Source organism: Phyllostomus discolor, chromosome 4 (genome assembly GCF_004126475.2).
Source record: "Phyllostomus discolor isolate MPI-MPIP mPhyDis1 chromosome 4, mPhyDis1.pri.v3, whole genome shotgun sequence".
Classification (NCBI taxonomy): domain Eukaryota; kingdom Metazoa; phylum Chordata; class Mammalia; order Chiroptera; family Phyllostomidae; genus Phyllostomus; species Phyllostomus discolor.
This window is the reverse complement of record NC_040906.2, coordinates 186,498,338-186,524,342: the sequence shown is the minus strand read 5'-3', so window position 1 is coordinate 186,524,342 and position 26,005 is coordinate 186,498,338. Positions and strand designations below refer to the sequence as shown.

At 37.4% G+C, this 26,005-nt stretch overlaps 1 protein-coding gene across 2 annotated transcripts in view; it reads left to right on the top strand.

The window, feature by feature from the left end:
* The window catches only part of HBS1L (HBS1 like translational GTPase), an 85,427-nt gene that overhangs the window by 39,883 nt on the left and 19,539 nt on the right, over positions 1 to 26,005 (top strand). For both annotated transcript variants that reach the window (XM_028508582.2, XM_036024750.1), the window contains 5 exons: positions 11,025 to 11,133; positions 14,473 to 14,735; positions 15,200 to 15,365; positions 18,251 to 18,368; positions 21,988 to 22,134. In XM_028508582.2, coding sequence (XP_028364383.1) covers positions 11,025 to 11,133; positions 14,473 to 14,735; positions 15,200 to 15,365; positions 18,251 to 18,368; positions 21,988 to 22,134 — 803 coding nt within the window. The remainder of the gene's footprint in view (positions 1 to 11,024; positions 11,134 to 14,472; positions 14,736 to 15,199; positions 15,366 to 18,250; positions 18,369 to 21,987; positions 22,135 to 26,005) is intronic.

Genomic DNA, 26,005 nt, shown 5'->3' with positions numbered 1-26,005 from the left:
AAAGAATGTTCAGCTGGGTTTGACAAGTTGTATAACTTACACAAACCTCACCTCTTCATCTGTAATACTAGTTTTATACCAGCTATGTCATTCACAATCGTTTTTTTCCTCTCCCAGGACACTTGAGAGATAGAACACTTTCTTGTTAACCTTAGTTCCGCCAGTGACAGTGATTTTCAAAGGGACAGAGGCAAGGGTGTCTTTGTTTTATTTTTTTTGATCTCCCAAGCTGAGACTCACTGGCTTAAAGACTATATTACTTTTTTTCATATATAGGATTATATAATGTTATCAAATGTTTGAGTGACTAATATGTGTCTGGCACTGGATTATATAATGTGGAAAATATCAAAAATACCCTTCTGGTTTCATAGGTTAGTTGGAGAGGTCAGGCACATTCTTGATGTTGATATTTTATAATACAGACAAAACATGCTACATGAGGATATGCAATAAAGGTTTTTGGTTTCAAGCCATATCATTTTTGGACTGGAGTTACCATTTTCGAGAATTGGAGGTAATGTGTGACCAGAAATTGATAGAATTCCTGGCAGGTGCTTTCCCCACCTAACGTCGGCATAAGTGACAGGTATGAAGGTAGTGTGCAGGCGTTTGTTAGGGACAGCAGTGTGGCTTTCTGGTTTCCCATCAGGAGCTTCAGTTGTATTAGAAACCTTATTAAGCAGAGAATGGTTTGACTGCTAGGCTCTAACTATATAAATTCTTAGGAGATGCAAATATTAAACCAAATCAGAATTACTGATTTTATTATTCACTATTGTCAGAAGTGTCTGAAGTGATCATTATGAGCCTCACCAAAAATCACAAAATCATAATCAGGACAAAGCATTTTATAGAGGTACTTGATCAAGTAGTTTTTATATACATTTAATTTCAAAAAAAACCTGGTTCAGTCATCTTGGGAAAAATCAGTTCCGTGAGGAGGTACAACCAGAAACGGAGTGGAAAGGGGGCGGGGGGTGCCTTGGAAGCAGCCTGGAGAAAGCAAGAGCAGAACTGCCTGATTAGGCTTGTGATCTTTATGGAATTTACTTAAATTTTCATCTGTAAATAATGGGTTGAGTCAAATGACCTCTTAAAAAAGTACAGGCCACAAAATTGCACGAGTGTATAAATCTAAATTCATGTAAGGACTTTACAAGGAATATGACTATGTATTTTCTGCCTGCCTCTTAGAATCCTTCACTGGCTGGCCTCTCACCTTTTGTCTTCTGTGGGCTCTCTCATCCATTCCCAGGTCTCCAGTTGCTTTATGTGTTTAATAGTACTCTCACTTTTGTTCTGTACACTTGATTATCCAGGTTTCTGTCCTACTTCTGTCTGTCTTCAAAGAATCTCAAATCCAATGTGTTTTATGTTCATATCTAACATAGAGTCCTAGGAATTTAGGTCTCTCTTTTTTCTTTGCCTCCCTAACATTTATTACTGCTGTGCCTGTCCTCCTTTATTCATTTTCTGTGCTCTTGTACTTGCTCAGCTGCAGTCATAGCACTTGTGGTCTCCTGCAAAATTCTCTTCCTTGTCTGTGTTTTCTTTCCATCTTGTTTATCTACATGCCCATCACATCTAGAATGAAAGCTACCTGAAAGAAAAACGATTACTCATTTTTGTGTCCTCAGTGCCAAGAACATGTTATAATTTAACGTGAAAAGTGTAAAGACCTGAAGTATCTAGGAAGCGTTTAAAAAAATAAGTCTTTGGTGGCGATGCCCATTTATTTAGGGGAAGCATTTCCTCTGTGCACTGCTGTAATTTTGCACTCAATGAGAGGACCATCCGAGAGGAGTTAGCTCCTGACAGCAGACTTCTCTCTTAGTTCTCTGCGTTCTCTGGAATTTGTATTCTCCATTTGGTGATGACATAGCCGTCTTCTTTCTTCCTTGCTAGAAAACTCTGAGGACTGTCCTTTCTGGCACCTCCCTTCATATGTCACAAGGTGTCAAGTGTTCCTAATTTTACCTTGTAATATCTTTTAGATATCCCTTTCTCCAGTGTTCTTTGATCAGTCCATAGCGTTTCTTATACATATTAGCACAACTTATTAACTGCTCCTCCTTTAGTCTTGCATCCACAATCCATTTTTCATGCTATGGTCAGAATAAGTTTTAAAATCACGGTATGATATTCCAATGATTAAATTATTTTAGTGGCTCTTACATTTGAAAATCAAGTGCCGAAAGGTTGTTCATGGCTCTGAGTGAGTTGCCTGATTTTCTGTCCATAATTATGTCTCACCAGTTAATTTCTTTCCCTATGTCTCAGCCATGCTGATGGTGGTGTGTTCCCTGATCCCTTTTCCCCTTATTTTTTTTGTTCTGAGATTCATTAGGAACCTTTTGAAGGAAAGGTTCCTAATTTTTTCAGTGTGAGTGGGTTAGTACTTTTATGTGCACTCTCACTGTGCCTGCATATAGCAGTTCGCATTATAATACTGTGCTTGTGTCCCAGTACCTAGCATAGTGTCACATAGTTGGCAATTCCCTCTATTCTATCATGAATTAATATGTGACTGCTAGAGAGTAATTTGTGTCTGTAGATTCCTGGTGTCAAATGAGGAAAAGAAAGTTGATATTTTGGTGATATCAGAGACCCAGAGATTATATTGCTTTGGTGATATCAGAGACCCACGATTGTTTATGTCATAGTATGAAGTGTTGAGTACTTAATATATACTAGGTATTGCTCTAAGCACATTACATATAGTGACTCATTTAGTTCCTCTACATCACTATTAGGCAGGTTCTATAATTGTCATTTCATAGATGAGGAAGCTAGGTACAGAGAGAGGTTAACTGATTTCCTTGAATTCACATGACTTGTAAGTGGCAGAGCCTGGATTCAACTCAGGCTACCTGGCACTGGAGTCCATGTATTACCCACTTTCCCAAACACTAAGTTACCAATGAATGGGAAGGGTTTGATGTGTAGTGGTTACTGGGGCTCTCCTGTGGGATCATAAAAGTATGCAAGCAAATTTACATGTACTTTATTAGTAGTTTTACCTCATAGGTTTGGTAAAACTGCGTGGAATGAATCCAGGAGTCTTTGGTCATACAGTGGTACAGTTGACCTCTGATTCATGCATTATCAAGAAGCCTTGACTTCCCTTGTGTTACTAATTTTCATGAAAGTAATGGCATTTGCATGAACATGGAAATAGTGTGGACCATGGCCACGGACGTGAGATAGCAAAGTGTTTATGCCAGGGAATCCTGGTCTGCTGTGGGAGTAGTAAGGGAGTGATGAGTCTCGAAAGGTAAATTGGGGTCATGTTTCAGAGAACTATAGAAAAGTAGATTTTATTTTTGTTCAGGGCCACTAAATATATTTTACCCGGTAAGTGAAATGATGCGAAACCTCGAGACAGTGGTAGGACATGGTTTCGTAAGACAGAAAGCAGACAGACCTCGCATCTAACATGCAGGCCTGAGATCCTGAGGGCCTGGCCCAGGTAGATGGGAAAGGAAATGACAAATCTGAGAAATATTTATGAGGGAAAATGTAGTAGAATTAGTATTAGTTGGATAGAAAGGTTTTGAGAGGGGAAACAGGTCAGTAACTGGGGTTTCAAGCTTGGCTGAATGGGAAAAGACTAGAATTGCTCATTTTGTTGGCAAAAGGATAAGATATGTATATGTGTAAATATGTATATATGTATTAATAATATATATATTTGAGATGATGAATGTGTGTAGGGTTTGTAATATGTATTTAATTCTTGCTAATAACTGTTTAGAGCAGTAGTTCTCAACTGGAGGTGATTTGGCCCCAGAAAGGGACATTTGGCTGTGTCCAGAGACATATTTGGGGTGTTGCTCAGCATCTTACAATGCAGAGGACACCCCCTAAAACACAGAAATACCCTGCTCAGAATGTCAGTAGTTCCAAGGTCGAGAATTCCTACTGAGAATCCCAGAAGGACAGGATGGATTTTACCACGATTTATATATTTAACCCAGTAAAAATACATGTTTAAAGGAGTCAACATTTATAATTACCTTTTAGTTTTCACCTTCAATTCTTTAGGAATTTATCCGAGCACTGGAAGACCTATCAGGAAATGATTTTGTACAATGCACCAAATACTTGGGTGCTGGAAGTAGAGAAATCCAAATGATGCAGTCCCGCTGTCCTGGAGCCCCGGAGTCTAAACAGGGGGATTGATTAATTAACACTGAAGACAGAATTGTTCAGAGCATTACTTTCAGCCTTACTAGAACAGTCAGATTATAAAATTGTCATTGCATGATTGATCAGATGAACTTTGTAACTTTGTTTCAAAACATGAACTTCCCAGTGGATGTTTCAGTATTATGTTGTAATCAGGGTCATTGAAGGAAAGTGTTGGGCTTGTGGTACACTAATTCTAAGTGTTATTGCTAAATAGGTTTCAATTCAGTCTAAGAAAATTCAAGACAGAACACATCTCCAGAAGCATACTGTACATCGTAATAACTTTTGATTCCCTCCCATTTCTTCCTGCCCGAAGTGGACCAGATGGTACTCCAGCCAACAGTGTCAGCGCTCTTCCCCCACTTCCTTTGGCAACACTCGATGCCCATAAAAAAGTAGAAATACTTTTACTTGCTCCTCCCCCTTCTCCGTCCTTCTAGAGTACCCCTCTTCCACTGCCTCCTCTCAGTCCTCCCCGCCCCCTGGTCTTCCTTGCCCCCTCTCCTCCCTTTTTTCCTTCAATAGGTTTGTAGGAGCACTTTCATTATGTGTATTAACCCCTTGTATATTTTCCCCACGTACTTTATGTTCACTTGTGGTAACCTTAATCAGGGAGACATTTTAAAATATTTATATAAGATTCATCAGTCTTATCTGAATATTATAAATATTTTTATAATTTTCTTCTTTGTTAATATTGTTAATCAACCAGAAATTTATATGATACACCATGGACATGATAGAGCCCTTTACTCAAATGAATGGTCAGTGTTCCCAACAGAGCGTTGGATAACCCGTCTTTTTCCACTGACTTGAACCCTGTCTTTGCAAATACTGAATTCTGTTTATGAGTGTATGTAAGATATATTCTCTACATATTTTTCTATACACTGAAGTATTATTATTGTGTATAACAAATACAAATATATTCCTGTTAATTGGTCTGTTTGTAGATACTCTGTTCTAATTCATCAAACTGCTCTTGTGCCATTGCCACGTATTAATTTACTTCAGCTTCATAGGAGGTCTTGATACCTGGTAGTTCTGTTTCCCTGTCATTCTCAGTTTAAACTTCTAGTGTACATCCTCTCGCATTTACTCTTCCAGATGGACTTCAGCATCAGCTCGGCCTGTTTTCTTCTCAGATAGTCTCATTGGTTACTTTTCGCACTACTGGGTCTTTCATGGTTTGTTGTTTTTTTCATGACACTTAAGTAAAATAAAAAAATACTAAGTTCAAGCCAAGGTGTGGCACACTTCTTTGGGTTCCAGTCTATGACTAGGTGCATCTAGCATTTGTTTACCCTATAATCACCTAAAATCACTTTAAAAAGAGATTAATGGGTGCAGCAGTATTCAAACTAAAAAATAACTGCAGGAAATATACTGACCGAGGACTTCAGCAACTATTTTTGATTTACTTTTCTGGCAAGGATTCTACATGAATAATGATGAGGTAATTCCATAGAAGGAAGGTTTTGTTTGAGAATATTTAAAAAAAATAGTTGAGTGCTTTCACATATATTTGTTACAACATCTTTGTGAGATGGGCTATGTAGGTGGTGACATCCTCATTTTTCAGTGGAATAAACTCAGTCTCTGGAATATTTGATGATGATTTGATGATGGCTTAAGTTCTGGAATTTTCTAGTGGTAGAGCCTTAGATTTCTAGCCATACTAGACTAATTAGAATTGATTATTTCAGGGTAGACAGTATCTGTTCAATTCAAATAGCACCCTAAGACTGAAGCTTGGGGTGTCTAGGTGGCTTGGGAAGAGGAAAGTTATTATAGAATGATGAGACATAGTAGATGAATTTATGAAGAAATCACATATAAATTTCTATGGTTTTTCTTTTACCTAATCTGAGTGTGGCCTTCCCCATTTCTAAACAGTCTCAGTAATTATCTTTCCTAATTTAGAATGTTTACTACTTCTCTTTTATACATTTTTACTTATTAGATGAGAAAAACAGAATCCTTATAAACAAGTCTATAAAAGATATTTTTTCTTAAAAAAAGGCCTTTCATGTAAGCCTCAATTATATAGTCTTACTATAAAAGTTGATTGATCATTGCCCTGTCTTTTTCAGAATTTTGCCCCATTTACTAAAATAAGTGCCTTTCATCATGTTACTTTTGTCTGTTTATTTTTTAGAGTCAGGTTAAATCTCATTTCATTAAGTTCTTCCATAGTCACTCAGGTACATACTTTGAATTATCTTGCTTATTGTCTCCATAAATCATCTCCACAACCTTTATACTTATCAGTAGTGTATGAGCTCGTTGATAGTAGCTGTCATATGATTCGTACCTTTTTTAAAATTCTGGCTAGGTCACAGGCTGGATGGCCTTGGGCAACTCTGCAGTAGGAATAAGAACCTGCCCTTACGGTTGTTACGAAGGTGGAGAGCATGTGAAGAGCACCTGGTGGAAGAGCCATGAAAGCGCCTGTGGCAGGTGCCAAGTTGGCTTTCTGATCCCAGATCTCTGACCATTAGGAGGTAGCTGGTGTTCCATGCAAGAAGTAGGTAGAGCTGGTAACTGAGGAGGTTATTGTCCCAAGAAGAGATCTAAGATAACTTGCAAAAACAATAGAGATCAACTCAGGGTTTGAAAATTGAAACCATTAGGGTTTAATCACTAAACTCTGTTTACTGAATGCTTGTCAGCAGAGCACTGTGTTAGGGTCGGTGGACTAGGTGAACGTACCCGTGAGGCAGTTTCTGCCCCCAAAGAGCTCGCAGTCAAATGCTGGTGTGTTTAAAGACCCGAGGAAGGAGTCTGAAGAGGATGAATTATGTTGATGTGCAAGCAGAAGATTTCATTGAAATTCACAAGAGTCTGAAATAAAAGGTTTAAAATTCACTCTTTAGTGGTGGTCTTCAGATCCATAATAGCGAACTTTTTCCCTCTAAAAAAATACTTGCACTCATGTAACCAAAAGTTTGAAATACTACATCTTGAGTTTGATGTCCTATAAATAATAATCACCAGGAATGAAAAATACATTTCTTGTATCCCCAGAAATATCATATAATCATGCTATGATTTCTCTCTATGCTTAGAGACCTTTTATGTTACGATCCACCTATTTTTTTTAAAGTCAGAATTACAGTATTTCAATGTGCACAAGTGGGTCCAGAAATTTTCCTCATGCAAAATTGTTGGAAGGTATTAAAATGAATCAAAGGGAAGTGGGGGTTAGTCTTGTATAGCCTGTATTTAGACATTTTCATGCTTTATGGTCTTCTCCCCTATTAACAGAAGCCAAAACTCACCTTGCCTCTTTTTCTTGTCTTAATCCTGGTGTTCTGCCCCCACCGTCGCCCTCCAAACACACACACAACATGTCAGGATAGTGCTCTCGGTGTCCTCCTCCTAATCCTCTCTCGTCTTTCACTTCACTCTACGTTTGCTATAACTCCAGGAACTACTTTTTTCATGAAAAGCACATCATCTCTTATTTTCAGTGTTTTCCTGGTATGGGTATTTTTTTTTTCCACTTCCTTTTCTTACTTCATTTATATCCTCTGAAACCTCAGTGCCTAGAAGGTGAACTTTGTTCTCTTTACTGACTTTCCTGACATTGCTATTGCTCCATCCTTTTTATTTTCTTTAAATCTCTGCTCCCTTAAAGTTCCTGCCTTTTTGCCTGAAGCAGCAGTTGGTCCTCACTGCTGTCATCTCCTGAACAACCTCATGGCCACTTTTTCATGTTCATGGAGACTTGGCAAGCTGGCTGGCAGTTTTCTTCTCCAACCTAAGGTATCATGACCATAGATTACTTGTGCGTCGATGGTGGGAAAACACCAGGTTAGACACCCTGGGCTTTCAGTTCCTTGACCATCTCATTTCTAGTGACCTTCACCTCTTATCAGCAATTCGTTAATGCCCCTTTATTCAAAATTATAAATTCACACACTGCATTCTGACCACAGCCACCTGGTTGCGCTTCCCTTGCCATGACCTTTTCTTGACCCCTGGATGTCTCTGCTTTCCCCCAGTGCATCAGTACTCTTATATTTTATTCTTTAAAATCTAGTTTAGGGTTTATGATTTGTAATTTCAACTTTCTCCCTTTGTTACTGCCTTCAACTACTTGGTCTTTCTGCTTTCTTTTTGTACCTTTTATTTAGAAACTTAACCCTGGGTGAGGCATTTAAGTGTCTTGCCTCTTCCTGAATTGCTGAGCATTGCTAGAGAAAGTCACACCGAAGTGCAGGTTGATTTCATTGTAAGTTTATTGTTAGAAATCTTAAGTGGGCTCTCAATATTATCCAACAGTTCTCCTAGTTTTTTTTATGTTCACATCATTTTCCTATGTGCAGAGATTACTGAAAACTTTTATTTGCTTCACCAGCTTTTTACTTTCTTCATTCACCCTTAGTCTCAGCAGGTAACTGGCTGCTTGCTATGTTTGGAGAGAGTAGAAGCTAACCATTAGGAACTTTCATCTTCTAGCCCCTCAACATACAAATCGGCCGTCTTCTACAATGTAACAGCCTGTCTTCTGCCTTAGTTCACTTTCTACCTGTGCTTTGGATCCCATCCCTTTCTGCCTTTTCAGAAATTCTAAAATATGTAAAATGATCTTTTCTCTTCCTAGTACTTTCAAACATCCCCTTTTATTTTTGTCTTTTCCATCAGCTGCTCCCACACCCCCCTTTGGCTGCCATTCGATCACATTCTTCCCTTTCCAGCCACACTGTAAGAGTAATTTATGCACATCTATAATCTCTTATGTAAAGCTTTTGAAACCTGAGTTGATTCAGAATTCAGCATTTCTGGATTTAGAAAAGCATTAATATATACATCCCATCTATGGTATGAGCCCTGTGGTCATCACATTGTTATCCTGCACTAAAGTTTATAGCTTTTCACTCTAAGTGGGATAAATAAGGGCTATGAATAGCTTCATGTGAGTCCAGGTCAGGTTTTGCTTCCCAAAGAGTTATTAAATAAAACAAACAAAAACCCTTAATTTTTCAGAGATTTTGGCTTTTGTAATAATGGATAAGAGATCATGGGCATATATTGCTACCTCTGTTTTCTTATCTTCCTCATATTTTTTTAACTCATTCTGGCTTTTGCTTTCCTCGCTTCTCTCAAATGATTCTTGCTAAAACTGTACAAATGACCTTTATCTAAAAGGATCATGTCACTAGAGGTTTGCTAGTTTTCAGCCCTGATTTCACGTGAGTAGTGATACCAGCTCCATGAAGCACTCTCTTAGCCTCCTTGGCACTGTCCTCTCCTGGCTCTCCGCTGGCACCCTTTTCCAGGCTCACTGTCCTCCATTCTCTTTCATTTACAGGCTGGGTCATTCCAGAGCGTTGTTCTAAGACCACTCCTCCTCTTGCTCTACATTCTGTCCCTTGGTGATCTCATTCATGTCTGTGCCTTCAAGTACTAACTGTGCATATACGTCATAAACACATGCTTTAGCCCATACCTCTCCCTTGAGCCTGACCCTTTATCCTGTCTTTCCTCCCATACCCACTTGTGAACATCATTCTGGTGACTTCCAATTTTTTTTGAACAAACCTTGGGGTCTTTGGTGTGGCCTTAAGGTCCTGCATTGCCTGGTTACCGCCTTTTCCTGCCATTTAACTGTGCTCCCTCCGCCCTTCTACTTTTCCTCCCTCTGAAATGATATCAAGCTGCTTCCTACACCGGGGCCAGGATGCAAGCTACTCCCTTTAGTCGGAATGCTCTTTCTTTCTCTGCAGCTAATTCTTACTCATGTTTTGCATCTTCGTTCAACTCTCACTTTTCTACAGAAGTGCTTTAATTCAGGTGCTCTATCCCAAAATCTTACAGCACCCTTTGCAGATTGTAACACTAATAATAGTTTTGATTTTACTTTTATTTTTTGAGGTCACTTAATACCTTTTCCCACTAGACTGTAAGCTTTCTCAGCACAAGGATTATGTCTGCTTTTGTTCACTATTGTATTTCCAGCATAGTGCTTGGCATATAGTAGGTGAATGACATACATTTTGAATGAATGCTGTACGTTAATCTCTTCTAATTTTAAAGTTTTCTCTGTGTGTGTGTACACATCCACACGCATATATATTTGCCAGTGTAGCATATGCAGTTTCTGTAGTCTTATGTGGACCCAAACCTGATGGCATTCTTGAAAATTATAATGACACATACTAAAAATTTCATGTTACACGACGATTATATGTATTTAAAGGATCCAGTGCATTAAGTCTTACTTTGATCTAGCTCATAATTTATTCTGTGTTCTTAATTCCCTTTTTCTGCTTTTCCTCTTTCCCCATATTCTTTATGGATGGCATATATCTTACACTAAGCCTGGTGTTATATGCAAGTAAAATAAATGCAGTGTTCAGCACGATTCAGCAGACTCAACTCTCTCATCAGTTAATAGGTATCACAGGATTAAAAATAGTTTAGCCATCTGTTAACTGACCGAACAGTTTTAGTATTGTGAAAGGGTGTGGTGGGAGAGGGAGACGGAGGGTCTGTGTGTGTTGTCGGAACAAGGCTTAGTGCAGAAACCGTCTTGTGACCTCTTAATAATGAAACTTAAGAGTCAGTTCAAAATTAGGAAGAGATTTGGTGGAGGTTAAGCATAACAAAGATCTGATATAGGGGGTTTTCCAGAATAGAGTGACAGAAGAATTTTTTCAGCTTTTTAATATTTCACTACAAATTTTTAGAGAACAGATATGTGTTTATAAAGATATGAATTCTGTGAAATCTAATTATCATAACATTTATGTGACATATAATATGTAATATATGTTTCTAGAAATGAACTTTAATTAGACTTTTATATTTTACTCTTTCATTAGGAAAATCAGTACATATCCAGTCATCTCGAAGTGAATCTGAAATTGTGCCAAAAGTTGCTAAGATGACTGTATCTGGAAGGAAGCAAACCATGGGATTTGAAGTGCCTGGGTAAGGTTTATAATCCCCACCTTATTTTGAAATAGTTTGTCTCTCATTAGACTCTAAGAAAGTTATATTATTAACATTGAACTATCACAGTCTTCAGTAGATCATGATACAAAGAGAAGGGGATGAGAAATTAGACTTAATTCTACACTTATCTGTGTATGTTACTTATTCTGTCTCACTATCCATTTTCTTATATGAATCCAATTACAACTATGATTTTGTGAAATCTAATGCTGTGAGAGCGAGACTATGTATGCTGCTAGATGGCGTATGTGAGCAGCATTTGGGAATTACATGTACTGTGTAGTTGGTCAATCAAGGAATCAATTTTTTTTGCTAATTATTTAAACACTTTTAAATTTTCACAATAAAATGTATCAGTGTAACAAAGTCATAGATTATAATGAAACATACCTCAAATTTCAAATATGTAGTGAAAAATGATAATAAGTCATACATTGGTAACACTCATCATTTGTTCCGTCTCCTCAGTCTCTAGAATTCTCCCAGGAGCTTTTATAGACAAGGGAAGTGGATTGCTTGAGGCTTAACAGCACAGCTTGAAAACACTAACTTTTAGCCTCTTTAAAATGTTTTAGATTTTTAAACCATTCCCTAAATTTTTACTTGCATGTATTTTCTTTGCCACTTAACTTCCAAGAAATGTAAACTCAGTGACCTTTTTTTTCTCCCTTACAACATTCTCGTAAGTCAGTGGATGTATCATGCCTCTTGGTTAGGAAGAATCAGTGATTACCCAGTTCAATTATTTGACTTTTAAAAGCAAGGCTTTATTTGTAGGATTTCAGATTTAGTGAGGGAAAGAACTCATTATATCTAGGACATAGTAGGTGTTCAGTATATGTTAGTTGAATTATTAGATGAATGAAAAAAGTTAACTTTTAATTTGAATAACTTTAGACCATGAAAAGAATTTTAAATCCTGATTCAGTCACAAAAAGCTTTTACTGTATGTTGTTTCTCTCTGAATTGGGATTGGGCTGTCAGAATCATAAATGCCTTTTTTACCCTTATGTCTGGAGGACCATTTAAGCCTATTATGGGATTATTTCCATTGAGAGATCAATCAGTCACACAATTTCTTGTGCTAAGGATTTTATAATCATCATGCAAAAGGTTTCAGAAGTCTTAGAAAGCAGCATGCAAATAAGCTTTCCAGCATCATTTAAACAAGAAGAAAGGTTTAGCTTCTAGGCTCATATCCCCACTTTTGAAAATATGGCATATAAACAAAACAAATATCATTTTATAATAATTAAAATTATAAAATTATATCAGAAAGCACCCAAATAAACCATCATTCAGCCAAGTTCCCCTTTTTTCAGATCAGTCAGTAATTAGGGCCTAAAACCCAGAATGGTCATTTTTAGATTTATATTAGAGATTTTTCAAGGTTTAAAAAGATTAATTTTTATTTCATAATATGCAGAACTTTTTATTGAGTACACACTTACCCAGAATGCCTTTGTAATTACTTTAGTCACTTCCCTCTAACTGTATATAATTTAGTGAATTAATTTTTAGTTTACCTTAGGTCTACTTAAAAAAGAGTGTCATCATGAAAGTGAGAAAAAAGCAAACTTTTCATGTTACTGAATCGTAAGTGAAAATAATCAAGTCAGACCCATGTTTTGTGAAGTCCTTCCTATCCTGAGCAGCCCTGCCCAGGTTGGCGGGGGAGCTGAGCTTCAGGCCTGTACCTACTCTGTCAGCCATAGCTGCTCCTCCTTCATCTGTTCTCCATGTTGGAGTCAGCGTGTTTGGGAAGGTTCTGTAGCTGACACCAGAAGGATGTGAAGCCGAAGATTGTTACTCCCCCCAGCTCTAATCGGAACCAAAGCCTTTGTGTTACTGAGCAGATCTCTCTGTATCATATATGTAGTCATTCTAGTTGCGCTCTTTTTTCTTTTTAACTCCTAAATAGAGAGTTGTCATGTTTTGGTGTTAAAACTAGCTCTGGACATTCAGATAAATGTTTGCAAAGTGTAATCTGAGTTTGATTGCACTTAATTTGCCTTGTTGGAATCCTTTAAAAGAATGGGAATATTTTTTACATTAGTAAAATTTTTTCTCAGTAGTTCAGGATGAAGCTAGTCTGTCCAAGCATTGTTTAAAAATGAACACCAAAATTGGCTAGTGGAGATTTGCAAAGCAAAATTGAATGGAAATGGATATAAGGTTTTTAACAAAGTTAAAAATGTAACTCATCTGTCCCATTCTGAGGCATAGGATTAAGGGTCAGTGACCTGAGAGGGAAAACTGAATCTCTTTTTTGGTACAGTGGATAAGAAGAAAGTATAAATTTACTATTCTTACCCATTTCCACTATGCTATAATCTTAAGTGATTTTTACAAACTACTTTTTATATGTAGTTCTTTGCCACATTAAATTGGATGTGATTGGCTTCATTCTTAATAACTTGCAATTTAACCTGTTCTTTGTCCTAATTCTGTTTATCTGTGGTTAGTGGGGGAAAGGGGAATCCTGTCGCAGTCCGGTGGGTTAGAGGGCAGTTCGTAGCTGTCCGCAGGACAGCGCTGCCGCAGCTTCTGTGGAGAGGAGCCAGGGCGCTGCTGGGGAACTGAGATCAGTGTTTGCTTTTGAAGGCACCTCCATCGTCAAGGAGAGAATAAACTCGGCCGAGTGGTCTTGTTTTGACTTCATGTATCTGAGCCCCTTCCTAGATTGTAAGCTTTTGGGAGCAGTAGATAACTTTCTCATTTTTATATCAGTGTTTCTTCTCAACATCAGTGTTTAGTATGTGTTGTATGTTTTAGTAAGTCAAGTATTTTTTCAATTAATGAACCGAAGCCCCTTTGCCAAAAGTGTTAAGGATACGTGGACAGTTAGAGGTACTCCCTTAAAGATAGTTTTGGAGCAAAGGAGATTGTAAAGTCTCTCTTCTGGTAAAAGAATGTGTTAGGTATAAAATTATTTTTTTAATACTAAATTTATCTCCAGGAACACATTTAGTGTCAATTTAAAAAAAATGTCTCCTTTCTGCTGTTTTGATAGGATTATATGGCTAAGTCTGTGGGTTTATTAGACTTTGAATTTCAGTTATTTTACAGGATATTTTCTTCTTATCGTTGTTTTGGTGGAATGTTTTTCTCCTGGGATCTTGCAAGTCTGCATTTGTGTGGTTTGGGTCAAGCTACTTATCATTTCTACCTTAACAGACTCCTGCCACTTAGCAGAGGTCGTTTTAGGTTTGCAAGTGTAAGGAATATGGAGAGAGAACTTCTCTGCCCCTTTGACATTGTAGGACATCAATGGAGTTGGTTTAAACACTCTCTTCCTGTCTCTGCTTTCGTTAGAGTAACTGCTGAAGAAAATGGTCATAGTTTCCACACACCTCAAAAAGGACATCCTAGTGAAGATACCAGCATTGCTGCTTCTGAAGTTCTTGAGACCGTTTCTAAAGCAGCCCTTCCATCCCACACCATTCAAGCATCAGAGGAGCAGAGTTCGACACAAACGCCAGTGAAAAAGTCTGGCAAGCTGAGGCAACAAATAGACATCAAAGCAGAGCTGGAGAAGCGGCAAGGAGGGAAGCAGCTCCTCAACTTAGTGGTCATTGGTAATGTCCTTCGTTCCTCCGGGCTCTCAGCTCTGCTGCAGCCTGACAACGTTCCGGCTGCAGCATGGAGACTCTCGTTCCGCTCTGAGTTTCTCCGTGGCTGTAATGGACAGAAAGCAAGGGAGCATGGCATCATGCTGCTTTCTAGTCGCCCTGGGGGAGATAATGCCGAGTGACCGAGGTCATTAGGCTCTGTTGTGATATTTTCATTTCATGAACATTTTGAAAATGGCATGTCTTGTTGACAATTTCAGTTTCCAAAAATCAGGGAAATTCCGCTCCTCTCTAATAAGACATGCTCTTTTCCCTCCACTTAGATGTTTTAAATATCATTTAATTAAAAATTGGTATTTATTACTCTAAACACTGATGTGAGCTACTGAATGATGTATTCATGCAATGCGTCAATGTGAGCAACTTCTGGAAAATGTACCTAGTATTAATCCTGAATCAATTTTCCTTAGGTCATGTTGATGCTGGGAAAAGTACTCTGATGGGCCATATGCTTTATCTCCTGGGTAATGTAAACAAAAGAACTATGCATAAGTATGAACAAGAGGCTAAAAAGGCTGGCAAAGCTTCGTTTGCATATGCATGGGTCTTGGATGAGACTGGAGAAGAAAGGGAAAGGTAGTCACTATATTTCAAAATTTTCAGTTTTAAATGATATATAGTCTTTTAATTAAGTATGTAATATGTGTTGAATATATGTGAAACATACCATGAACTATTTTAGACTATTTTTAGGAAAAGCTTTCAGTTATTTGGGAAATACTTTTATTGTAGTTTTCATTACTACATACATAATGAATCTACATGTTTTTTTACTATTCCAAGTTCAATGAGAATAGTTGAAGGGAACATTTACTAAAATCTATTTTTAAAAAGCAGTGAAAACACTTAGCTAATTATACAGTGGGGGAAGTTTCTGTTGTTACTTCCCTAACTGTATGTCAAATTGACTTGATTTTGAATTAAAATTATGAGTAAGACTCTTTATTTTTCCATTGGGTTATAAAGGAAAGGTTATTTTTTGTAGTAAACTGTCTTCTGTCTGAAATCAAAATGACCAGTAAATGCAAATGACCAAACTTAATTCATTTTATGATTTTTGTACTATGCTTTTGTGAGACAAAAGTCAACAAGTAATTACACCTATCTCTTACCATATAGATTTAATCCACTCAGTCACTTCTGTATCCAATACCGTGTTCAGTGCTAACGTCGGGGAGATTCTAGTAGGAGAGTGCAGCTCTGGCCAAAAAAATAGTACTTCTTTTGAGGTCTTTTTAGGGTAGTGATATACCAGGCCTGTCTGGAAAAAGTCCAGCCATTGTTAATATAATGGGAACTGTTTCTGCAACATCAGTGTAACCTGGCAGCCAGGGATTGTGGACTGGAATGCCCGTGTGTGAAAACGGCAGCCTCACTATAATATAATAGTCAGTGGGGGCAGTAGATGCCATTGAGTGAGGATGTGTACTGTGTGGCCATCGCATTCAAAATAACTGAGTGAGTAAAGCAATGAATCTGCATCAAATTTTGCCTTAAGCTTGAACATTCCTCCACAGAAACTATTCTGATGATTCAGAAGGCTGCAACTACGGGCAGCTGGTGATGGGCAGCTTCATCACATTGCATGCATAGTTTTTTGTGAAACGTCAAATTGCACACATGACTCAGCCACCCCTACAGCCCAGATTTGGCTCCCTGAGACTTCTGGCTTTCCCCCAAAATAAAATCACCTTTGAAAGGGAAGAGATTTCAGACTGTTGATGAGATTCAGGAAAAGACGACAGGGCAGCCAATGGTGTTTAGAACTGTATGCGGTTTCCAGGTACCTGCTTTGAAGGGAATGGAGGCACCTGTGTTTCTTGTATCTTGCATCTTCTTCAATAAATGTCTCTTTTTTCATATTACATGGCTGGATACCTTCTGGACAGACCTCGTATATCACCTCAGAACTGTGAAAGTTTATAGGGAAAAATAGTAGAAGACTAAATAATTTTCATCTGTCAGTTTACCACGCAGATTTTTAGAATATATAACTTTTCTTTGTGTCAACTGTTAAGTAGGTAAACAGATTGAGAACACTTTAAGTTAGAATGACTTGCTTCAGTTTACTTAATATGTGAGTTGAGCTGGAAGGTAAGATGATAATCTTATTCCTAGAATAATCAATAATTTTAGTGTTTTTTAATAATATACCTGCTGGTTATCTGTCATATTTTTGCTGCTGCTAGTTCTCTGTTGTTCAGCCTGATGCAGTTTTTAGAATATTCCTTCATTCTGTAGAGGGGAGAAGCTTCCAGATACATAATGGGAGTTTTAACTCACTACTATATAGTCCTTAATAACATTTCAAAAATATAATGTGTTTCTTATCTCAGCATGTTAAATAAATATGTATAAATCCCCTGTTCTGCTTAAATGTTGAACAGAAATTAGTAGAATGAGGGACACTTTCACATCCTTAGGCTTACAAATCCAGGCCAGAGCTGGGTCAGAGGAGTATGTTGTAGTCAAAGAAATCTAGGGAGGAGCTTGGAATATGTCTTGGATCATCACTAATCTAAAAGCAATTATTTGGGGGTATTAAAGAGAACAAAGCATCATTTTTCAGAAGCTCAAATGGCCTGTGGTTTCAGACTTAGCTGGAATGACTGGAGTAAGGAGACCCGCAGTGACCTTACTGCTAGGGTGAACATGAAATGTATCCTTGTAATTGTTGGGATATTAGGTGGTTAAAGGAAGTGCTCATTCATTACTCTGGATTATCCTGGGCAAACCAGATGAATGATCACCTAGTCCATTGCCCACATGATTTCTCATCTAAATTTCTGAAGTCTAGAATGACTTAGGACCTTTATAGACCCTCCTTGGGCTTTCTTATAATCTGAATCTATTGTACATTTTTGTGACTGTGGTCTCCAAGAAGGATGAAATGGGATATGAAACAAATTACTGTTCATCTTTATTAATTTTTTTTAAAGTAGGCATCTCCTTTGATATTTTCTGTTTTCTAAATGTTTAGCATACTGAGCAGTCTTACAAATGAAAGCTTTATACGTTTATTTCTGTAATTAGTGAAGCATAAACATAAGAAGAGGAGGAAAAACTACCTCCTGATAGTGGTCATTCCTCATTTTACTGTTTCTCATGTGCAGTGTTCACTGTTCCGTTTTTCGGAGATTCCCCCATTTATCTTTTTTTGTTTGCAATCTACATTGCTTGCTCCCCCACAAAAAAAGGAAATGAGAAGTATCTATGATTTTGTTTAAGTTCTTGCTGCAGCCACAACTTTGTTTTAAAGCTATATGGCTTTAATGCTGCTGCAGCAGAAATTCCACCCAAGGATGATAGCTTAATTTCTCAAAGTAATAAACTATTTAATGAACTAAAAATTTCCATTATTACTTAAGAATTTAGATGGTCATTTAACTTATGGGATAATTTAATCCATAACACTGACTATTTATATGGTGCATTCTAACCACTTAATTTTTTTCTTTAAGGGGAGTAACAATGGATGTTGGTATGACCAAGTTTGAGACCACAACCAAAGTTATTACATTAATGGATGCTCCAGGCCATAAGGACTTCATTCCTAATATGATTACAGGAGCAGCCCAGGTACCAGATATTCTCTTATTGTACAGAAAATTTCCTGATGCTGAGGGTAAAACCTAGGGTTCTAACTTCTAAAATATTTTAAAATTTTAACTTATAAAAGTTTTTGAAAAATAGAGAAATATTTTTCATAATCTCTTTATCAGTACTTTATAACACCTTTTCTAATTTATTACAAAGAAAAAATATGTAAAACTATGAATTTCTTTACAGTAAAAATAATGGTAAAATGCTTAATGAGGTATTTGTGGCCTTATATTTTATTTATTAAGTTGGAGTGACTCATTTTGACATCTACCTTTTTACTGTATCTATATTGAAGTCCCATATATTTATTGAGTTAATTTATGTAATGTAACTTTATGTTAATTTATGTTATATAACTTTATTAGAAGTAATGAAGCTTGGGAGTTTCCCCTTGCGGTTTATTTACTTTATAGTGTTGAAAAACAATCACAGTTTATAAACTTGCATGATGCTTAATAAAAATACTGAAAAAAATCAATAAAAATAACACCGCACATATAGGACATAGGTTTCTTCTGGACGGATGATTGATTCCTGGAGAACAGAGAGGGTTCGGAAATTGGCCCATGTCACTTGGCAAAAGTGTGACTTCAGCAATTGACCATTTCCTTCCACTCATTAACAGGGAATGTTAATATGAGCATTTGTCAAGCTAAAAAGGATGTTATATGAATAAGTTAAAATATATTTGGAGATAGATGAAAAAGTATTTTAGAAAGTTGATATATAATTCCAGGGTATTAAATTTAAAGTTCATGGACTGATGAGACAATGACGATTGAAAAATAAAAATCACTCCTGATTTTAGTACTTAATATGGGCAAGCACTATACTACATTTTTGGTGTGCATTTAGTTTAATCCAATCCTTATAACAACTCTATGAAGTACAAATTATCCCCATTTTAAATCAGTATTTTTCCCATTGCATTTACCAAAGGATATTCTCTTTTTCTATATGTATGGATCTCTGTATGTGTATATATATACGTATGTATGTATGTGTGTATTTTTTCTTTGTTTAATAAATACTTATTGAATACCCACTGTGTTCCAAACACTATGGTAGGAAGTGTGGGGTAAAATGGACTACAAAGCACATTTTAATGGATTAATGGGAGTGGCAAACACCAGAACAAGTATTTACAGTAAAATATTTTTGAATTCTAGAACCAGAGCAATCTTAAAGGTCATTTATTCCACATTCCTATGGAATTAGGATAGGAAGGGTTTTAGAGATTATTGTATTGAATGCCACTATGTGACAAATGAAGAAGTAGACTTGAGATATTGAGTCATTTACCCAGTATGCAGAATATTGTGGTAGGCTTTGGGGACACAGAGAAGCATACAGGACATGCCACCTCTCCTCCAGGAAATCACAGTGTAGGAAGGTAAGCTATGTAAAGACAAAGAGTAACACAGATGCACTGCAAGCAGAATAGATGTGGTATACCTGATGAGGAGAGAGAGCTTTATACTGTGTAAAAAGGCTGTCGTGAAAATGTGTAGGGAGTTGAGCTTTCAAAGATAAGCTGTTGCACAGAAAGAATGGAGAGACTGACCAGTGATTTTTTAAGACGGTAGTAGGAAAGACAGTTACGAAGAATACTGTGGCCTTAGGTATCTTAATATTAAGTTAGTGAATTTCAGTTTTAACCTCAGATAGTAAATACAATTTGACAGTTGTCAGCAAAACCCGATAAGAGAGATTTACAATTTGGATATGGATTTGGAGGTCAGGGCTGGGTGTGTTATATAAACTGTACTAACACTCTCCTCCATGTTTCTGTGAAGTGACTAAATGATACCCAGAGAGATTACACAATTTGCTAGACGTGTGGTACCTGCTAGTGACATCAGTGAAAGGGCCAGCTTCCAAATTGGTTGCTCCAGTTTGTGCTCTTGACTAACAGTCCCTGACCAAAGAACTGGGTCTCAGCCAAGAAATAAGAGTTCACCATTGTAAGTTATGAAGGAGTGGAAATGAACGCTGCACTTAAGAGTATAAGTGAAACAAGGAATATTTAGGTAAGAATAAAAGGAAACAGAATTTGAAATAATAGTGTAAATTGCCCCAGCAAAGGATGTGGATGATACTCTAAATTACCAAGTTGTGTTCACAACAGGGTATCTGATAAAGTCTTTGCTTACTTTATGACCATCTTATTTCCCGTTATGGTGAGGATTATATGATAATGTGTGTGAAATGCTTTAAAAACTCGATAGCACATCCATAAGTGTCATTGAGGAAACAACAAAGACCAAAACTGTTGTGGACTCCCTTCTGACCAAAGGGCCAGGCAACTTACATGGATGGAATGTCAGACTGAGATAGGGTGATTGATGATTGTGTACCATTCTGAGACAGTCAAAGAGGGAATGCCAGATTTAGTCACTGTATCCTGGATGACAGAAAAGCAGATTTCTGTGAGAACAGGTATGCATGCAAGGCAAAAACTGTGAAAAGGAAAAATGTAAGAGTGTTCTTTTAAAAGTGTCCTGACAATGCATTGACAAATAGTTGACGGGAATGAAAATGGAGAGTGTCTGTGGTTGCGCAGACTATACTGCAAATTTTCAGAGGCTACATCCACGTGATGCAGGTGGAATCAGGTAAGGAAGCATCACACAGGAGAGCGGTGGTAACCCATAAAACCAGTATCTATGAGGCTAATGAGGAAAATGAACTACAGCTAAGGTTTGCTTTTTTTCTTCTTTTGTGTAATTGTGTATGAGAAGAGAAATGTCTTTCATCTGATTCTTAAAATGGTCCACAAAGGTTATTTGTTATTCAGGGTTCTTTTTCAGTGGCTCTTTTTTGATAACTCATTTATTCAGTTTTTCATTAGTATAAACAATGCTGTGACATTATCTTTGTAGATCCATAATTACTTATTAGGGTAAGTCCCCAGTGGTTAAGTTGATGGGAGACAAAACATATATATATTTTAAGGCTCTTGGTACGTCCTGTGAAAACACCCTCCAGAAGGCTGTGCCCTTAGAGTCCCACAGGCAAGCTTCTCCCTCTGCCCTGACTTACGGTGGAAATTTATGCTTTCTGGTCTTCACCAGTGTGACCTGTAAAAGTGGGAAAAGGGAGGAATGTGTTGTATTTTTAATGCCTTTTTTTGTTTCTTAATGAATTTGAATTTTTTTCATGTTTTTGGCCATTTTGTTTCTTTAGCAAATTGTGTTCTTTAACTAGTTTTTTACAGCTGTGTCTTTTCCTTTCTTTTGGTAAAGACTTACTTGATTGTAACTTTCACCTTATATGTTACAAGTATTTGTCCCTGTTTACTTATGTTTTAATTTTGTTTATATTTTTCCTCCTTCACCTAGATATTTTTATTGCTATTTAATCAAGTATGGTATTTTTTTATTCTTTGTCTTTTTTTCTTCTGAATGCTAGTACTCTTTTTTAATGTAAAAATTTTAATCCATCAGTGTAATTCTTTGATTTGCTTTGGTGTTTGGTGTCAGGTTAGAGTTTGTATTTCACATCTGACCAACATAATTAATTAATTGAATAATCTGTCCTTTGAACTAAAATGCTGTGACATTACTTCTAGTTTTGATTGTTTTGTCTTCCTTAGGCAGATGTAGCTGTTTTAGTGGTAGACGCCAGCAGAGGAGAGTTCGAAGCTGGCTTTGAGACTGGGGGGCAGACCCGAGAGCACGGCCTCTTGGTCCGTTCCCTGGGAGTGACACAGCTGGCGGTTGCGGTCAACAAAATGGACCAGGTATTTAAAGGCTTGATGGGCATTCATTTCAGGTGCTAATTAAGATGTTATTCTGCCATATTGATGACTTAGATATGACTAGTGTATTTATTAGTTCAGCTGCCATATTTTAAAAGTTAAATTCATGATTCTGACATTAAATAAAGGAGATATGAGTAAGTTTTAAGCAAAAAAGATGTCTTATATTTAAAATTAATTAAAATATATTAAAATTATTTTTAGTTTTAAAATAGTACACATTTATTTTAGTGTAAAAAGAACCTAAAATAACATATTTCTTTTTAAAAAATTATATTTTATTGATTATACTATTATAGTTGTCCTGATTTTTACCCCTTTGGCCCCCCTCAACCCATCATCCCCCCTCCCCTCAGGCAGCCCCTCCAACATTGTTCACGTCCATGGGTCATGTGTATAATTCTTCAGCTACTCCATGTCCCATACTGTACTGTATTTCCCTATGGCTATTCTGTAACTACCTGTTTGTACTTCTTAATTGCCTCACCCCTTCACCCATTCTCCCTACCCCCTCCCATCTGGCAACCTTCTGGTAACTATCTTCTTTTTTCTTGCTTTTAAGAGTCTCTCATTATCTCTAGCCTTTGGCCTTAAAATAATGCTGTGTCTTGGAGTGGGCCTCTTTGTATCCATCATAATTGGGACTCTCTGCGCTTCCTGGACTTGCATGTCTATTTTCTTCACCAAATTAGGGAAGTTTTCTTTCATTATTTTTTCAGATTTCCGATTTCTTACTCTTTCTCTTCTTCTGGTACCCTTGTGAGGCGAATGTTGGATCTCTTAAAGTTGTCCCAGAGGCTGTTTATAATATCCCCATTTTTTTGGATTCTTTTCTCTTGTTGTTCTGCATGGTGGTTTTTTGCTTCTTTTTTTTTAAGATTTTAAAAAATTTGTTTATTTTTAGAGAGGAAAGGGAGGGAGAGAGAGAGAGAGAGAGAGAGAGAGAGAGAGAGGGAGAGAAACATCAATGTGCGGTTGCTGGGGGTCATGGCCTGCAACCCAGGCATGTACCCTGACTGGGAATCGAACCTGCAACTCTTTGGTTCGCAGCCCACGCTCAATCCACTGAGCTACGCCAGCCACGGCTATGTTTTTTGCTTCTTTATGTTTCAAATCATTGATTTGATTCTCGGCTTCATCCATTCTAATATTGTTTCCATGTAAATTGTTCTTTATTTCAATTAGTGTATCCTTCATTTCTGACTGGGTCTTTTTTATGCTGCTGAGGTCCTCACTAAGTTTTTTGAGCATCCTTATAAACAGTGTTTTGAACTCTGCTTCTGATAGATTGCTTACCTCCATTTTGTTTAGCTCTTTTTCTGGAATTTTCATCTGTTCTTTCATTTGGGCCATGTTTCTTTGTCTGCTCATTCTGGCAGCCTCCCTGTGTTTGTTTCTCTGTATTAGGTAGAACTGCTATGTCTCCCTGTCTTCATAGTGTGGCCTAATGTAGTAGGTGTCCTTTAGGGTCCAGTGACACAGCCGCCCCTATCACCCAAGCTGGATACTTGAGGTGTATTCTTCATGTGGGCTGTGTACACCCTTCTCTTGTGGTTGAGCCTTGATTGTAGTTGACAGATCAATGGGAGGGATTTACCTAGGCCAGTCAGCTGCAAGGACTGGCTGTGACCAGTGTCCACCACCTTCCACCATCTGTGGATGATCAGCTGTGTAGAGGCAGGGTGGTGGTGCTCCGATGTAGTCTGTAGCTGTCCACTGGGTTCACTGGCCCTGGAGTTTCCTGTGTGTTGCAGGCCAAGGTCATGCCCCATCTGTGTTTCACCTGGGACACTCTGTCTGAGCTACAAAGCAATCTGAGATAGCTGCTACTTGTGCTGGGTTTGGAGATTCCCAGGGGAAGCCAAGCTGACACTCCAATCTGGCTGCTGCTAGGGCTCACTGAAGCTAGCTGTTGCTTGTTTGATAGGATTTAGGAGCCAAGATGAGCAGTTCTTCTGGAAAAGCAGCTTGGGTGGTCCCTAAGTTGGTGGGGTAGAGCCTCTGTGGATCTCCAAGACAGAGAAACAGTGTTAGCCAGGTTGATGGAATCCCAGGTATGGCACCAGCCTACTGGCTCTGTTGGGGGTGGGTTCAGCAGAGGGACAGTGGCCTTCTCACCCCGATGCCAGACACTTCAGTCTCTCCCTGTGAACCACTGGTACCCTTCAAGCAGGGAGTGAGTCTAAATAGGCAAGTCTGTGTGTGGGTTCCCCAAGAGGAACTGCTTAGGGCTCCAGCGGCCTCCTCCTCCACCGCCTCAATACCCAATGGTTTTTGCAGCCAGAAGTTGTGGGGACTTATCTTCCTGGCACTGGGACCCTGGGCTGGGGGACCTAGTGTGGGTCTGGGAGTCTTCAATTCAAAGATATCCCTCCTGAATATTTATCTGTGTAGGTGTGGGGTCAGCCTGTTTGCATCTATACTCCTTCTACCAGTATGGATGTAGCTTCTTCAATTCCAGAATTGTCAGACTTCCATTCAACTCAATTTCATAGTTGTCAGACTTCCATTCAATTTGCTTTCTGATGATCCTGAGTAATGTTTGTTCTATATTTTAGTTGTAATTTTGATGTGGTCGTGCGAAGAGGCAAGCCATATCTGCCTGCCTATGTTGCCATCTTGACTGGAGCCAAATAACCTATATTTCTAACAATCCTTTCCCCCAAAAAAACTTTATACTTTTTCATTTTATATATCCATACAATTTATTTTTATAGATTAGAATCTTTTTCATTTAACATTGGGTTAAAAACTTTTATTATCTGCTTTTTCAAAAAATTGATTATATCCTTGTGCATGTTTCCAAATAATAATTTTTGTATTGATACAAAGATGTTGTTTTTACAGCTTTATTCTAGTCTATTTTAAAGGTGTAGTTTATTCAGATAATACCCTACTTATGAATATTTCCAGTTTAGTGAGTATTTAGAAATAGTTTATTCTGTGGAAACTTCTGGGCCCAGTGGCACATACATTTATTAAGGCTTGCTCCAAACGCCTCCAGAAAAGTTGTGGTTATTTCCTCTTGGCATGTGTGGTGGAGTTGCTTCCCCAGGCTGCTGTCAGCCCTGCTGCTGCTAATGGGTTGTTTTCCAGTTTGATACATAAAACATGATACGTCTTTTTCAATTTACTTTTCAATATTTACAATAATATGTAAATATGCTTTGTATATTTATTGACCATTTGTATTTTTCTTTTGGAGTTATTTATAAATTTGCTAATTTTTGAAACTTTTTCTTGCCAGTTTATAAGCATTATTTATTGAAGATATTAATCTTTTACCTTGTCTTAGATATTTTTTACTAATTTATTATTTTATTTTTCATTTTGTTTGTGGTATATTTTTGACATATATTCAAATTTATAAAAATATACAGGATCTGGCAGAAATAATGCCTTCTTGAGTGTGGTTGGTAGGATAATAATATAGGTGTAATAATAGTTTTAATTTCAACATTTCACCTATGAAATATGGTACATTTCATACCATATGGTATGCTTGAGTGTGATGCTGTTATGTTACAGAATTATATACTTACGATTTTGTAATAAAAGATTTTGTAGTAAAAGAAGGGCATTATTTGTGCTGAACCCTATATATATTTTTTAAATTTTTTATGCTTAGGTATTTTCTTACCCTGGAGTCAGATTCATATTCTCCTACATTTTTTTTTTACATAGCTCTTCTGTAATATTATTTTATTTGCACACATACCTCTTTTTTCCCAGTGTTTTAGCATGAAAATTTTCAAATATAAAAAACTGAAAGAATTTTAAGCACCCATATTATACCCACTACTTAAGGTTCTACTACTTGCTTGATCACCGTTTTGTCTGTCTCCCCCTGTAC